Source organism: Musa acuminata, chromosome BXJ2-6, assembly GCF_036884655.1.
Source record: "Musa acuminata AAA Group cultivar baxijiao chromosome BXJ2-6, Cavendish_Baxijiao_AAA, whole genome shotgun sequence".
Classification (NCBI taxonomy): domain Eukaryota; kingdom Viridiplantae; phylum Streptophyta; class Magnoliopsida; order Zingiberales; family Musaceae; genus Musa; species Musa acuminata.
In genome coordinates, this window is record NC_088343.1 from 41,890,716 (window position 1) to 41,906,522 (window position 15,807).

Sequence of the window (15,807 nt, forward strand, 5' to 3'; positions counted from 1 at the left end):
GGATCCAAATTTTGAATTATTCTCTAGGACTAATAACCCAGAATAAACTACAAAGAAAAAAGAATTATATCGTAATATAACAATCCAACACACAAGTGACTTCATCACTTACCATTTCAACCCCTGCCTTGACATCCACCCGAGGAAGCATCATGAAGCGAGAATCACGACTCTCTGGAGTCAAAGTCTTCTTTCGGCCTGATAAAGAGGAACCCCTATCGATAGATGCAGACATTGATCCCAACTTAAAGCTGCTTGTAACTGAAGGTGAACGTCCTGAGGGAGACGACACGTTTGAATCCACTTTTCTTAGACTACTGCAGCCATTGGGACTGTCCACTGAAGATGTGGTAAACCTTCTCAAAGAAGAAACTGTTGATGGTTTCACGAGTGGATTCCGTGTCAAATCTGCCTCAGTACTGTCAGACTTAGATGATAACCGAGACACAGGAGATGACTTCAATGTCTCTGAACGTGCTACAGAGGAAGGTACCTTTGGGATCACAGAAGGCAGTAATGAAAGTCTGCTTTCAAGGCTTCTTCTCTTCCCATGTTCAGAAACCGAAGAAGCTTTCTTTTTACCATCAATAGACGTTCCATTTTCCTGCCGTTTTGTAGCTGAAGATGGCAGCTTCAGTGCAATGCAACCGGTGCTATTTCTCCTCTGCCATGAAGCGGCATTCAAGCTCCCAGCAGACTTCGTTAAAGTGGATTTAGACCTTCTGACACGCAAACCTGTTTGATCAGCTCCTTCTGTCCGCTTCTTGATGGAAGAAACGGTACTGGAGATTCTAGCAGTTGGTGTTCTTCCGCTGGGTTTTACCATTTTCGATGATTTCTTCAAGACGTCAACAGCTGTCGATTGTTCAGAGGCAGTCGATGATTGAGGCTTTTTGACCGGATCCTCGAGGTGAATCTCTAAATGCGGCTCCATTTCCACAGAAATGTTTATGGGCTTGACGTCTGAATCGAAGCTCAGACAATTCAACCACCCAAAAATACCATTTCGTAGTATTCCGCGCACGAATTGAAGTGACTGACCTCAGTCTACCTCAAGCAACAAACAAACATAGCAGGCACGCTTATCTTCTATACAAGTTCCTCATGAAACACCACGAAATCAAGAAAAGGAACTCAAGAAGCTAGCCTTCCGAATCTCTGCCTCAAAGAAAGACAGAACACCGGGATTTCTCTTCAATTCGAGTAAATCCAGTTAAATACAAGAAAAAACTAGGCGTTAATCTCACGCAGTTCGACAAGAAGAGAAAAGAACTCCGATCTTGGCTCTCAAACTACACCAAAAGCCAATAAACCGACCGAAAACTCAAAAACCCACCAAGAAAACGTACTAGACTCCAAGGAAGACCACACTCTCCGCGATCTTGAGAGAATGCAGGTTCTAGATGAAAGGTTCCACACACCCTGCATCGATCTCCGCGAAGTAAAAGAATAAAGAAAAGCACAGATATCGAACAAGAAGACACAGGACTTCAATCCAGTGAGCAGGATCTCACCTCGAACACTCGGGAATGCGTCGCCAAGAGCAACCCTCTTCTCTGCCGACATATGTAGTCAGAGAATACCAAGAGAGAACGAGGGTACGAGGAACAAGATTCGAGCGGAAGTGTCGCAGCCTAACAACTAACAACAAACCAAAGAAAAGTTAAAGAAACGGTATAAATTAGGCTATCAAAATCCCGCTAAACTTTTGATCGGTTCGCGTTTAAAGTTCGTAGAAAGAAGAGGAGGGAGTTGATTTGACCAAATTGCCCTCCCCATGTCGGTAATTAACTTAGGGCACCGCCCCACGGTGCAAGTAACAGTTCTTGCAGTTCCAGTTAGTGGTCCCCACGTGTCCTCCCTCGAACGAAACCATCCTATTTACCGCGGTGCCTCGCCCAATGCGGTGACAAGATACGACCCACGACCCGGCAAAAGCGCGACTGGGTGACAATAACCGCCGCGGTGCGTGGACCCCGGTGACACGGTACACACAGCGAGGTAATATCTGGAACGTTCATTCTGTGATCTGGACAGATCGGACGGGTGAGAATAGCGGAAAAATCTTCCACGCGGTGCAAAGCGCACACGAACCCATGCAAGACCAAATAATCACCGTTCGATGCGCTTGATATCTGCTTCTATCTCGCATCTCAAAGTATCATACCCGTCACGCATGGGATTCGCGGGTGCATGGGCCATGCTTTTGCTTACCGTTTACCCGTACCACACCTTAAAATAGGTGGGTCCCATGTACCACCAATCTCCTATCCTGGAGAAAGTATGGATCGACTGACGGCGTAACGAGTAGCCGACAGAAGTCACCGACTCAGCGATCACGGCGCCGACACGCATAATTGCGGCCCCATTAATAGCGAATTTGGTGTACTTTGCAGGACGATTAATGATGAATTAGTCATGAAGGAACATAACGTACCATCAAAGATCCTCAACAACGTATAATTCAAATGGTTTTGGCAGCAAATGATCAGAATAACTTCTATTTTTTATTATATTCATTATATTAAATTTTTTGAAAAGGAATACATATATGTCTTTCATTCAGATAGATTGTCTATTATAGCCCTGCTTTTCTCGAGCTGGACTTTGGCTGTCACATTCATTGGTGGTTGCTTCCATCGAGTATTAAGCAATGATGTCAATGAATATGGTGGCCAGTGCAGCAAGCAAAGGAATGTTGTCATCTCTGATCATATAGCTTGGATCAGATACTTCATGAGGTGAATCAATACGTTGCATATACATGATATTTTCCCCTCTTTACCATGCATTTATTTGGATATGCAGTTCCATATCAAACAACAGTATCTCTTTATGTCATGTACAATAACAACATTAACAAAATCATAATCTCCCAATTATTTAAGATGGATTACATAGATCTATTGTGGATATACACTATTAAGCTTTGTAAATCTCTTTCATGCCATATATGTTGGAAAATAAGGAATTAGCAAGAGCCAATAGAGAAACCTATTGCAATATAATTTCTGGGGGGTTTTAATAAAACTCAAACACGTCTTATGTGATTTATTAGAGTGCTTTTTTTCGTTAGTATTTATTTTGGCCATGAAAAATCCAGGACATTTTTCAGCCAAAAAAAAATTCAATTATAATTCTGAGTGCAATTTTATCTTGTCATCATAACAAAGGTCTTGCTTGGTAACTGATAGCTATTGTAATAGAACAAACTCAAACTCCATGGTTAAGTCCGTCTATGCTATTTGATTTAGCACCATTTTGTGGTTAATGCTCTTTTGAAACTAAGAATTGTCACATCATGGTTTATAAACATAACATTCCGAATGTCATAGTTATAAATTATGAAGAGTTATTTAAAAATAATCAAAATAATTTAATATAAATAATTCAAGTGAAAAAATATTTTTTACGTTGTAAAGGAATAGGCTAGGAAGGAGAGAGGAACACCTATACACTACTACACCACCCTGATTAATTTAGATTGACTATATAAAAGTGAATCCCAAGCTAAATAATCAAGTTATAAGTATAATTATTTTTTGACTAAATCTTATTAGATTATGTAATCATGTTTAATTAGGTAACATATATCATAGATATGATTAGATTTTAATTATCAATCAATAAAAAAAAAATTCATTTATGATAAGATTCTTCGGTAGATAATTTTGATGAAACCGACTCTCTTAATTATTTTATTCTAGATCATTTACTTTCATCTATAAATATATATAATCTTTTAGGGACTCAACACGTATAATAACATAACATATATAAGATTACACGTATAATATACGATATATATTACTTCTTTTGGCATATTAATATTACTACATTCTACCAATCAGATTACAAAGTCTGTTCTCATATTAGAAATTTTTTTTTTTTTGATTGACACCGAAATATATGTTCATATAATCTTCGATCTATAGTTATTATATTTTAGTTTTTATTATTAAATTTTTTTTATAACAATAGCATTATTATAGTTTTTATGCTTACAATTAGCATTAGAGCTATTTTTTAAATAAAAATAACTTAAATCACAAAGAAATTTTAGATCTATTTATGTGATTAGATTTGTTTATCTTTTAAATTATTATTTCAATCTCCGATTGATATTATTTTTAAGTTAAATAAGTAAGTATAAGTTTAATTCACTACAAAATGATAATTGTATAAATTATTATATTCATAATATATTTTGAAAAGTATGTTTGAAATAAATGATATAATTATCATGAGCTAGACATGAGTTAAATATAAATGTATATATTTTGTATGTATAAAAATATATGAATTGTGATAAAAATGTATTGTATGTATGTATATATGATGATGAACGTTGTGAAATGCATATATTTTCTATGACGTGCAGTGTGAGAGTATACAAATATATTACAATATATAATGTACATATATGTTATAACATACCATGTAAGAGTGTATATATATATTATGATGTACGAGTAGGAGTATATAAATATATTATGACATGTGGTATATATTATGATGATATACAATGTGAAAATGTATGTATATATTACGATGTATGGTGTAGAAGTCCATGAATTTGTTATGTTTTATAAGTGTTTTGAATTATTTGGACATATATATTTTTTTTTAATTTTGCATATGCTATGTTGTAGGATTATGCTTGCTAAAAAAAGTCATAAGATCAAGTATTTACCATTAAATATCTTATGATGATGATTTTAAAATAATTTATATGAGACATGATACATACTCAAGTTATATAAGGACTTATACTTACTAAGTGATTGCTTACTATAGATCTTATTTTATAGATAAAAATACTAGTATCCCACCGTAAGTGATTGAATCGGGAAGTGAACACGTACACTCTTATACTCTAGATATGAATGATAATCTATGAGCATTTGTATTTGTATGTATATGACTTTTCAAACATACTATGTGAGCATGTTTATCTTTTTGGTCAAATGTTATAATTATTTACATGTATCAAAGGATATAAATATGAGTAAAATGTTACAACAGGCTGCCCATAATGCCCCTAAGTTAGAAAAGAAATCGAGTCGTGTATATTAGCGAGTTTTAGGCATTAAATGCTAGTGAGTTCAACAATTATACCATAGGCTTTTCCATAGGATATATATATATATATATATATATATATATATATATATATATATATATATATATATATATATATATATATATATATGAAATATTAGAAAAAAAAATAAAAACTCATTGGCATGTTTCTTTTGACAAAGGTGAGCGGAGTGATCTAATCATTGAGTTGCAGAGTTGCTGCATTTCTTTAGTTCTCACCAAACCCTTCTTTCTTGGGGTGATAAATTTTCTTCATCAGATTCTCTCTCTCCCCCACTAGGCATAGTTTAGTGTATCCAAACTCCCAAAAACATGATGTCTCTCATGTTTTATGCCCACTAGGAGATTAGAGTATAACCCTGCCAAACTCACAACGTTCCTTCTTTGCACCCCACTTCTATGGATTGGTTTCTGTACAAAAATGTTAAGACATCACATCAATAAAAAATACGAACAACAAAGTCATTCTCAAACGGTGTTCGTATCCCTCTTGATGGATTTAGATTTTGTGCACATATAATAATAATAATAACAAGGAGGAAGAAAGAGAAAAAACTATTCGATACTAATCTGTTCTCTCCTCCTGCACTTCATCCCAATATCCATATCTAAAGCAAAGCCGACACCTACTAACTTGAAGACCAATCAAAGTTTAATTCGTTGTTGAACTTAAACCTAATAATAGTATAGATAGCTAAGCTAAACAGGAAAGAAACTATCGAAGCAACTCATGCTTATCACTTCACTATCTTAATATCCCGACTCAAACTCAACAACAAAAGAAGCTTATTTTACTTCTTTGGCATTTACTACAAAAGAAGTACATGGAAATTGCATCATGTGCTGAGAGGGCACAAGTACTCGAACACACTCGGCACGTAAATGCAGCTCCATTCATATTAAAATATGCATCCATCGATCACACTTTGATTAGGGGCTTTTTCGTTGGTACTCGTCACTTGAAAAGATAGTTGAAGACATGGTTATGTGACACTCATGATTTTTACTACTGTGCTAAGAGAAAAGTAGTGCATTACGAGTTTATTTTGGCCATCATTTATTTCTTTAGATTGATGTAGAGATTGAAGATTTTATGTGATTCGTCTATGCAAAAAGAAATATACTAACGTATAATATGAATTCAAGATTTTTTATTTGTTAATAATTTGATATCGTAAACTGAATGTTAAACGATTTGATCTTGTCCCGAAGACATAATCATCCTAAAAGATTCTATCAAAATGAGATGAAAGAGGGGTAGGATCGAGGGTCGACGATGAGAGCTTCAAGATAACCTCTGAACTTCTATAGTTATCTTGAGACAAGACTTGTGTGAGTTCAATTTCTTTGGTGTCGTGCACTATAGGTTAGTACGAAGAGGGGAGCGGAGAGGGGAGGGTTCTCGATGTAACGCCTTCGACATTTATATTAATGTTTGGTAGGGATTATAGCTCTTTTTTAGGGTTCCGAGTTTGGACCCCTTTGAGCATTAGGAACTAGTTTTTATACTTATGGAACCGATGGTATGTGACCATAATTGAAAGGGACTACTCGTACATCCCTTTGTGGTGCATTCATGTGAGTAATCGCTCGTTTCTAGCTCTTATTGGCATGGGTCAGCTCATGCAATTTCTTACGATGTGAGTCCGTTCGTATGGCCTTTCGTGGTACGACGTCGAACTGTACTATTCCATATGGTGCTACACTAATAGAATACAATTTAGGTGGTGCTGCTTATTAGTCCCATTCACTTTTCACATCGGATTGATACCTTATTGTCTTTTGTGTTAACTCCTCCGTAGGAATTATAATTAGTGTCAAAATATTTCCTATCACTATTTATATTATTATTTTACTTATCAAATTGTCATTCACATAATATATATATATATAACAGTTTGGACAAAAAAAAATCAATCGACGTTATATATATATATATATATATATATATATATATATATATATATATATATATATATATATATATATATATATATATATATATATATATGAGTTTAATATTATAATATTTCAGTAATGTTTAATTATATCCATTTATCATTTAAAATTTGACTATTTTTCTACTTATATATAGAAGAAAAATATCAAAAGCACTAGTATCAAGAGATATATTATATGCAATATTTTTAAAGGGCATTATCGTTATCTGAAGGTTTGGTCAACAAAATAAGATTAATTTCAATTATATATATTTTAAATATATATATATATATATATATATATATATATATATATATATATATATATATATATATATATATATATATATATATGTGTGTATTAAACTGAACTTGAAAAAGTTCATACAAAAATAGCCAATATAATAAAATTACGCATATAATTTTGCTATAGAGGGCAAGCTGTGACGTGTTCGGAACTGGTTCCGACCTAAACCGTGCTCTTCGTCTACGTTATACTCCCGCATCCGTTCCGTGTAATTGGATGCCTTGCAGGGGTCCACGTGGGCCCGCCAAGAACACCAGGCAGGCAGGTGAGTTGGGTAATGTACAAAGGGTGGGTGAAATGTCGCTCTACACCGGAATGTGACTCCACTTGTCTATTGCAGACATGTCTCCACGGCCAGTTTAAAGCTTCTGCTCTTCCCCACCTCCCTCTGTCTCTCTCTCTCTCTCTCTCTCTCTGGCATCGGCGCCACCACGTTTACCTCCTCGAACCCGCTTCATGGCCCTCACCACCACGTTACCTAATAATCTTTCCCTTTAGCAACCGCTTCGATCATTAGACTCTTTTTGTTTCGCCCACCTTCTCCTTCACCTCGCTTCTCCGCTTTGTCACGAGCAGTTCCCCAAGCCTGAAGAAAAAGCAGCAGAACCGGCAGATAAAGTTAGGGTTCGTCAGATTCCCGTGCATTATTTTACCATTTTACCTTTTTATATAGCTCGTCGCAGGTGGAATATAGGATTTGCTTGTCGGTTTCACCCCGAAGCCCCTCCCGAATCATCGATCCTTTTCCTTCTTGTTCTCCTTCCCGGCAGAGAGGCGCCGGCCGGGTTGGAGGAAATGGCTAGGGTTCGTGCGCCATGAGCTGACAGTCGCAAAAGAGACGTTTGTGCTCGGCTTGATGGAGGCAAAATCGTTTCTTTGTGGTTTCCCTTTCTCTCTGCTGGAGAAATGATTACTGGATGGAAGAGATGACGATTTTGTAGTCAAGCGGAGAGATCTGCTGCAATCTTCTTAAAAGGCTGGTCTTTGTAATCGTTATGACGATTGGTGATGGGATCTGAGAGATTTCTTCTGAAGAGGACTAGAAGGAAATGTTGCTCTGCAACACCTCTTAGCAATCCGATTCTGATGGCAGAGGTTGCATTATGCGTTTTGGTGGGTGTCTTCGGGTGATGTGGTTTTGGCTAAGTTCTTACTCTTATGGCTTCAATGGGCGGCATAGGCTTGTTCAAGCAAGGGTGGAAATGGGTACAATCCCGAAAGCAGGCCTTTGTGTTCGTCCGAGTTGCTGCGAGTTGGGCCGGAGAGAAACTCGTGCTTCTGGTCGACCGCCACTGGCCGTTGGTTTACAGCTGGTGCACAGTTGCTGGAAGGTTCCTTTTTAGGTTGATATTGCAGTGGAGGGACTGTTTTGTGGGAGGTTTGAGGTCCCTGTTTACCTTGGGTTCAGCAGCTCTATTCCTCGTATTGTGGAGTTGCTTCCTTTGCTTGACTTCGACGACTTCCCTCGTCTACATGCTTCTAAGTCTGGTTTGTCCTCACTCTTGATAAGACTTATGCACTTGCAAGGACCCCCTTTTATTTTTGTGTTTGTAACCTTCTTTTCTAGATTCTGTTTGAAATAGAGCTTGTGGTTTTACTTTTAGGTTTTTCTGTTTTATAACGTTTACCGAGTTTCACTCTCTGTCTCTCTCCTTTTCCTATCATACTTCTTATACTGTATGGCTATTTCTAGGCTAGTCTGATGCCTCTATCTGTGGTTTTATATGTCATCAGCAAAATATCTTAATGCCATATCACCAGGTGCTACTCACAAGTTGCATGTGTAATGTTCCCCTTCCATAAATCACTTCCTGACTCCTAGCACTCTATGATCTAGTGGATGTTATAAATCGTAGTGACCTGGATAGTAATATATGATTCTCAATCATTTATGTGGTTGCATATTCCACAACTTTGTGTTTCCTACTGGATTGTCCTAATTAGAGTTTTAGAACTGCAATCACATATACATATTTTCTGCTCTGAAGAATGTAATGTACTTCTCATGAAGCTATCAAATGTTGGAAATGCTTGATAGCTATCATGGCTTTAGAAGCCAGATTAGTGGGCTGAAACCGAATGTCAAAATGGTTGCCCTAATTCCAGAATTGCTTCAACATGATTGTTAGATAGATTAGTTCAATTAAATAAAAAATTTATTGTATGATATCATCAGTATCATAATATGATATAAACATCAGATGTAAATTTACAGCATGAATTTTTTCTTTTCATGAGACAGATGTGTTGGTACAAAATATATTATTTTGTTGCAAAGAGAGCCTCTCATGGCATCTTCTGTAAAACTTTAAACATTGTGGGTACTAAAAAAATTTCTTGCTCATAAACTTAAAAATTGAAATATTAACTAAGTGAGAGATGTGGATTTTCTTTCCAGAGTCTCATTATTGATTATAGATACATCTAAAAAGATGGCATTTTCTTTGCTCTATTTAAATACATCATGGATAGTTGACTAAAATGATTTTCTACTAGGCTCCTTTTGTGTTGCCTTTACCTCTTTTCTGCATTGGACTCTCAGATTCATACCCAAATCCTCTTCTGATGTCTCTATTAATAGTGTGGTGGTGGAGTCTGATCTCCAGGCTTGGAAGTGAAATGATTGAGAACAAAGTAATTTTTTTATAAATTTATTGTTGTAGGATAATCCAACATTATTATGAAGCGACTGTACTGGAGTTATTTCTCTCTGTCCTCATGTAGTGATTTATGCAGAAGATGCCATTCTGATAAGTGATGGTTAACGTTATGTAATTGGTTTTCATTCGTGGAAAATTCTGGCACAAAGTTTTGCTTTTCTGTCATGGTTTTGTGCGATGCTGCTTCTTCCCCACATGTTATCTCCTGTTGAAAGCTATAGAAATATAATAAAATCTTCAACCTGTTGTCTCTGTTTTTGTGCTTCAGATTAGAACACCTGTGTCATTTCCTATGAGGCACTCAATTTCATTCAAGAACTATTGTATTTAGTATTTCATTCACAATTATTGACTCTCACTTCTATCATAGTCAATTAATAGGAGGGAAATAATTTAATGAGGGTGTTATCTATCTGAGAAGAGGTCAAGTATTATTATTGAAACTGGATCATGCTAAATTTACATATAAATGTGTTGTATCAGGTAGCTGCTGCTGCAGTCATTCACTATTTGGGATTCACACCTGGACTTCTTATTGTTGGGCTTTATGGCATTCTTATTATGTGGATATATGGTTACTTTTGGATTACAGCAATGCTATTTATAGGTGGAGGTATGCAAAAAGTTTCTCCTATTTTAATTGCATTGACTTCTTGCTAGACCTTTCAGTTACGGGACTTGATTTGCTTGCAGGTTATATGTTCTCCCTTAATCATGCACGGTTTTTGATATTAATGGCGACTGCTTATGCTGTTTATTATATCAATGCCCGTGTAGGATTGCATGGGGTTTTTCTGTCTTTAAGTCTTTCGTTCATTTCCAATGATATATTGAATAAGTTGCTACAAGGATACGATGGTACTGATGAAGGCATACATGAAGAACAAAAGGAACCAGAACCGTTTATGGAAGATTTTTCTGTTGACAGTGAAGACTCTCCTAAAGAAGCTGAAGAAGTGACATCTTATATGTCGCCTTGCACAACATCCAAGGCATCACATCTTCCAAGTACTCACAAGGATGCTTCGTCTAGCAAGGTTGTCATGGTGGAATCGACTTCATTGGTTGAGATGAAAAGGATAATGAACAGCACAAACCATTATGAAGTCTTGGGCTTTCTTAAAAGTAAGACTGTTGACCCTAAGATAATGAAGAAGGAATACCATAAAAAGGTGTGCAACTTGGTAATCTTAAGCACAAAAATATTGCTTTGATTAAAAATTAACCTTATCTGATGAATAGTATATTGCAAGTTAACTTGTGTCTGTGGAATCCTAGGTCTTGCTTGTTCATCCTGACAAAAATTTGGGAAGTCCATTAGCTTGTGAATCATTTAAGAAGCTTCAATGCGCATATGAGGTAAATTGTATCACAGGAAATGATTGTTTTCCTGGTTTCTAGAGTTAGCAATTCATGCCTATTTTAGTTATTTGTTCTTGTATATAGGTAATACTTTGCAACTAATAAAAATTAAATCTCAGGTTCTTTCAGATTTGACAAAGAAGAAAAACTATGATGAACAGTTGAGAAGGGAAGAATCTGGGAGAGTGTGTCAGAGGTCTTCTGTTACCTCTCAGCAGGTATAATACATCATGACGCATAAGATACATAGCAGAATATTGTGAATTTATTTAAATTCAAACACGTATGTGTGAAATATACGACTTGTCAGCTGTCTCATGAAACATCAGATATTTAATGCTGAAGAGTTTAATCCATGATATAACGTTTGTCATGCATCTGAATCTAAATGTCTTAAACAGTTCTGCTTGTTGACTACCTGTAAGGTAGATCTCCTGATGAAGGAGGTGGTTTCTAAAGTTCTGCAACTGTTGTACCCGACTGCCTTGGGATGGACACACCATCGATTCAAGAGGGTTGCCATCATATAGTGTGCCTTTCTAAATGTTATCAAAATTTAAAACATGTCATTTCTTGATTCACCTGACCAATATGTGAGGATGCTAGATCACTTGGTTTACTGCAGGAACCTTATTAAGTTCTCTCCTATTATAATGTATTTTGGTAATTTAAAAGATATTTTATTAGGTATGAACCTTATTTCAGAATTCAAATATGTTATGTGCATCATTTAAAAGTTGCAAATATGTGTATATATACGACATGAAGTTCACTGAAAATCATGTGTGTATATATTAAAACATTTGATTGTGTTATATTACAGGGAGGAGTAGAGTACCGTTCTGAAGAATCTAGGCGTATTGAATGCACAAAGTGCGGAAATTCTCATATATGGATATGCACTAACAGAAGTAAAGGGAGGGCACGGTGGTGTCAGGTAAGTGGCTAATCTAAATATTTTACATCACAATGGTTCTTGTTCATATCTTTCGAGTGTAATTATGATATTCTGTGTTGCATTAGTCTTGTTCCCAGTATCATCAAGCCAAGGATGGAGACGGGTGGGTAGAAAGTGGGTGTTCACCAGTTGTAACAACACCTCGGAAGGTATTTTTCATGATCTTGTGCATGCTAACTTTTTTCTTTAACTTCTCTTTGTTATTACTTAATGACAATTTCCTTCTTGATTCGTTGCTCAAGTGATGAATTTTGCCTACATTTCATCCTAAATCTTATTGAATGTTTTGCCTACATTTCACAACAGTGAATTCTTTAGTATCTATTAGTTACGTAACTGAAGTATAGACCTCGATTATATGTATACATATGCATTGATGTGGGATCTCATTTCAGATTTTATTCCTTGAAATATAGATATTCTTTATCAACTGTGGGACGGGATATGGAACTAACCAGGGAATTAAGTTCCAGGGGCTTGGTGGCACCTTCTGGTCAAAATGGTTGTTTATGCTGGTTAGCACTGCTGTTTTGCCACCGGAACAGGAAGCAAAGAAAGAAAAAAAAAAGGAAAAGTATGAGAAACCGCTCAAAAATGGAAAAGAAAACTTACCTGGGTCTGGGAGCTTTTCCACAACTTCCCCTTCTCTTCTTTAGCTGGGAGAGGCACGATGAGGCTTGGGAAGGTGGGGAGGAGGTGCAGCGACACACATGGATGCCCAGCATTTTCACACCTTCTACCAATCAACTCTCTCTCTCTCTCTCTCTCTCTCTCTCCCCTTTTCCTCCCTGCTTGTGCTGGAAACCTTTCATCTGGGGGCTAACTAGACGTTTGTTGATAGATTAGGAAGTATTAAACCAGTGAAACTGGATGATATGTCCGTTGGCTTAGTTCTCTTTAAGCGTTCATGGTCCCCCAGTGTTTGTTACCTAACCATCTGCTAGTGACACCAAGTAATTGGTTTGGAAATATTGTGCCCTCTATGTGGAGAGGTTATACCATTCCTTGTTTATGAAATCATTTACCAGAGAGGAGTAATCTGACATGAAACAACACCAATGTTATTTCACTAGTAATTAAATTCTTTCAGAGTGCAAGAGGCAGTTTTGCTAACTGCCTCTACACTTCTAAATATGACACACATAATAAAGCAATCCACATCTATGTAATATCTTGGACTGCAGATGAGTGTTCTGTGCAATAGTGTTGCATCTTATATGCATTGGATGTTAAGAGTTTTGATCAATAAACTAATTGGTGTAATTGGTATTCTGGTTTTAATTGTTGCTGACAAAATGAACAAGTTACACTGCTTAACCTTGTTTTTGTTCCATTCATGTGAAGAAAGAAATACTTTGGTGCTATTGCTTGTAGTTATCAGCTGTCCTTTATTGTACATATCATATATTTTATTCTTGACCATTGGGTCTGATGTTGCATTTTATGTTGTTAATCATTTTGGCTATCCATTTCTTGCTTTTCAGGTTGAAATTCCACAAGCTTTTGTGTGCGCAGAGAGCAAAATCTTTGATGTGTCTGAATGGGCAATTTGTCAGGTTAGCATTCGGATGATTAATAATTTTGTTGCATTTTCTTTTAATATTTAAGCTTGTCAGAATCAGGAAAGAGTTGCATATCTGTGTACCACCTAGAACTGGCTTTATTGTCATAATTTTGTCAGTTAATGTAAATCTAACAGATGCTATAATGGGCAGCCAGATTATAGTTCAATTTTATTCAATTTTCTTTATGACAAATAACAATTTCATGCAAGTTCCCATTTCTGTAGCTTGCTATATTGCAAAATTTGGAGGTTGAAGTTGTTGGAGCAACTAATTCATCAGAAACTCTAGTACACACGTCTAATTTCAGCTGTTTCACATGAGATCTGATTATTTTCTGCAGTTGATTCAGTCTTTAGTTCATTTCAGGCTTCTACCATCATTATCTGGAAGTTCTTGTCATGATTTCTTTTTTAATTTTCTATTTTTTAAGAGAGTAAAAATTACTTGATCTGAAAAGTGATGTGGCTTGAGGAGGGTTACTTTCTAACTTACAAAATGTGATGTAAAAGGCTGAGCATTAACACAAACTTGGTGATACTTTATTTGATATCCTCGTACTGAATGTACAATCGATCTAGGATCACACACCTGACCTTTGAAGGCTTTTATGCTTGGCTTCGTTGTAAAGGATAAGTAGTCACGTCAGATTAATCAGGAGGTTTAAAAGGCTTTAAAGAAGAGGCCCGATGGTAAATCAATTTTCATTCCATAGTTTATGTAAAGAAATTACCGGATACAATCGTAACTCATTGTACACGTGGACTATGGTTTTCTTTGGCTGAGGTTGCAGTTATAAGGGATGACAAGGTTTTGGAAATTAACAGTCTAGTAGATTGCTTCATTGGAATTATGATAGGATTTGCACCTTCACGGTGGTTGTGGTTTCTAATATGTGTTTATCTCTTCTAGCTTTTACATCTGTGATCATGTAATAACCTAAAGAATAACATGAATCATCAATAAATTTAAAATTGTTGCAGTTACTACGATTTTCATCTAACTCAAGTCTGTTGTATACAGGGAATGGCATGCAAGCCTAACACTCATGGGCCAAGCTTTCATGTGAACATGGTTGGTCTGGATGGGACAGGGCTGCGATCTAATCCCTCCAGATATCCTTGGGGACTGGATGCTGAGATGATTGTTGAGGATGATGAGTTTGAGTTGTGGCTTCAGCAGGCTTTGGCATCTGGCATTTTCTCTGAGAGTCCAAAGCGTAGAAAAAGCTGGCCATTTAAGATTAACCATAAAAGCATGAAACCATGGCGGAAATCGCCATAAATGAAGATAATTTGGTCACAAGAGGTGGTTATTTGATTGGAAAAGAACGGCTTGTTCTCTCAATGCTACAAAAGAAGAACGAGGCTAGAAAAAAACATGCCCGCCAATTGATTGCATTCTGGGCATGCTTGCTTCTTTTAGGAATCAGAGGAAAAGAAACAAGAATTGCATTAGATAGATACCTGTTTGAACCTAGCAGAGCAATCCATGGTCATCTGAGTTGGGGAGAAGACCTGAATTGTGCTGTAGGCTTCACTCTCTCACTTAGTCTAGGCTTAGGCTTCACATTGGTTGGTCTTCAGCCTACTCTTTTGTTCAGCAGTTGCAAGCCTGCAAAAAGTGGAGAATGGGAGTAGAACATCAATCAAAAGAGCTTATGAGAGAATTTTCTCCATGCCTATGGTAAAAATAAAGAGAAAAGGCCATGGTGGAATAATCTGTAAATAGATTAGAAGCGTGTGTTAGGTTAGTGGTGTCTTGTCATACTTTGTACACTAAACATATCCCCAAAGTACAAAGTTACTCCAGTCTCCAGGGTCAGACAAACTTGTAAGGAACACTGGTGATTGGTGCCTTAATCATTCTCTCATTGTCTTTACCTAAATATTATGGCAGATATGCTCTATTGCAA

General features: G+C 36.4%; 2 protein-coding genes across 3 annotated transcripts in view; one reads left to right on the forward strand and one right to left on the reverse strand.

Annotated features, from left to right (window-relative positions):
* The window catches only part of LOC135585612 (187-kDa microtubule-associated protein AIR9-like), a 28,219-nt gene extending 26,573 nt beyond the window's left edge, over positions 1-1,646 (reverse strand). For both annotated transcript variants that reach the window (XM_065114507.1, XM_065114506.1), the window contains exons 1-2: positions 1,515-1,646; positions 113-1,422 (exon numbers count right to left, since the gene is read on the reverse strand). In XM_065114507.1, the coding sequence (XP_064970579.1) occupies positions 113-934 (822 nt within the window). In that variant the 5' untranslated portion in view covers positions 935-1,422; positions 1,515-1,646. The remainder of the gene's footprint in view (positions 1-112; positions 1,423-1,514) is intronic.
* A 6,097-nt stretch (positions 1,647-7,743) lies between these two features.
* On the forward strand, positions 7,744-15,780 carry LOC135615678 (uncharacterized). The gene is made up of 9 exons (XM_065114513.1): positions 7,744-8,838; positions 10,494-10,623; positions 10,704-11,182; positions 11,289-11,369; positions 11,492-11,590; positions 12,196-12,309; positions 12,396-12,479; positions 13,815-13,886; positions 14,916-15,780. The coding sequence occupies exons 1-9, from the start codon at positions 8,509-8,511 to the stop codon at positions 15,174-15,176; spliced, it is 1,650 nt and encodes a 549-aa protein (XP_064970585.1). The 5' UTR covers positions 7,744-8,508; the 3' UTR covers positions 15,177-15,780.
* Positions 15,781-15,807: the final 27 nt, after the last annotated feature.